General features: G+C 64.2%; 1 protein-coding gene across 1 annotated transcript in view; it reads right to left on the bottom strand.

The window, feature by feature from the left end:
• Positions 1–143: 143 nt before the first annotated feature.
• LOC114636353 (acetylserotonin O-methyltransferase-like) overlaps positions 144–570 on the bottom strand; it is a 7,376-nt gene continuing 6,949 nt past the window's right edge. The window contains exon 3 of the mRNA XM_028784486.1: positions 144–355. Coding sequence (XP_028640319.1) covers positions 144–355 — 212 coding nt within the window. The remainder of the gene's footprint in view (positions 356–570) is intronic.

Below are 570 nucleotides of genomic sequence, written 5' to 3'. Positions count from 1 at the left end.
TGTCCCTCAAATCCACTTCCTGTCCCTCAAATCCACTTCCTGTCCCTCAAACCCACTTCCTGTCCCTCAAACCCACTTCCTGTCCCCGCGACGTCACTTCCTGCCGCGGACACGCCCACCTCCCGCCCGCTCACCGCGTGGCGTCACCGCGGGGCCAGCATGGCGTCGTAGGGCCCTCCCGGGCGCCGCAGGCGGAGCCCCCGGAAGCCGGCGCGGAGGACGAGGCGTCGGTACTCGCGGGCCGTGCGCTCGCGCCCGCGCGTCTGCAGCAGCATGTTCAGCGACAGCAGCAGCGTCCGCGCCGGCCCCGCCCCGCCCCGCGACAGCACGCTCTCCACGAGCAGCGCCGCGCCGCCTGCGGGGGCACGGGGAGACCCGCGCGACCTCACTTCCCGTGTCGGTAAATCCGCTTCCTGTCCCCGTGATGTCACTTCCTGTCCCAGTAAAGTCACTTCCTGTCTGTATAAAGTCACTTCCTGTCTCAATAAATCCACTTCCTGTGTGAATAAACTCACTTCCTGTGTGGATAAAGTCACTTCCTGTCTGTATAAAGTCACTTCCTGTCTGGAT

Source organism: Grammomys surdaster, unplaced genomic scaffold (genome assembly GCF_004785775.1).
Source record: "Grammomys surdaster isolate TR1022 unplaced genomic scaffold, NIH_TR_1.0 123605, whole genome shotgun sequence".
In the NCBI taxonomy this organism is placed as follows: domain Eukaryota; kingdom Metazoa; phylum Chordata; class Mammalia; order Rodentia; family Muridae; genus Grammomys; species Grammomys surdaster.
Note: the sequence above shows the minus strand (reverse complement) of the source record. Positions and strands in the feature narration are given on the sequence as shown.